The sequence below is a fragment of the Eurypyga helias genome, unplaced genomic scaffold (genome assembly GCF_000690775.1).
Source record: "Eurypyga helias isolate BGI_N326 unplaced genomic scaffold, ASM69077v1 scaffold15562, whole genome shotgun sequence".
Lineage (NCBI taxonomy): Eukaryota > Metazoa > Chordata > Aves > Eurypygiformes > Eurypygidae > Eurypyga > Eurypyga helias.
This window is the reverse complement of record NW_010237958.1, coordinates 2,623-2,836: the sequence shown is the minus strand read 5'-3', so window position 1 is coordinate 2,836 and position 214 is coordinate 2,623. Positions and strand designations below refer to the sequence as shown.

The window sequence follows — 214 nt, the reverse complement described above, 5'->3', positions numbered from 1 at the left end:
AATTGCCAAAAAACCCAAAGCTTTGGTTTAATCTCCTCCTGAATCCCAGCGCGGGGCTTTGCCCTGCCCGCCCCGGGCTGCAGACTTGCCTTTCATTGCATCCAGCGGCGAGGCGAAGCCCGGACCGCACGCTCCACACTTCTCTGTGTTGGGAAGAGGGAAAAAAACCACGGGAATTAGGCAATGGGGAGTTCTTTTAATCCCCTTTTTCAGG

At 54.7% G+C, this 214-nt stretch overlaps 1 protein-coding gene across 1 annotated transcript in view; it reads right to left on the bottom strand.

Moving 5' to 3' along the window:
• LOC104506654 (selenium-binding protein 1-like) overlaps nt 1-143 on the bottom strand; it is a gene marked incomplete at both ends in the record, with an annotated part of 5,080 nt that extends 4,937 nt beyond the window's left edge. Inside the window, one exon of the mRNA XM_010147678.1 lies at nt 90-143. Within this exon, the coding sequence (XP_010145980.1) occupies nt 90-143 (54 nt within the window). The remainder of the gene's footprint in view (nt 1-89) is intronic.
• Nucleotides 144-214: the final 71 nt, after the last annotated feature.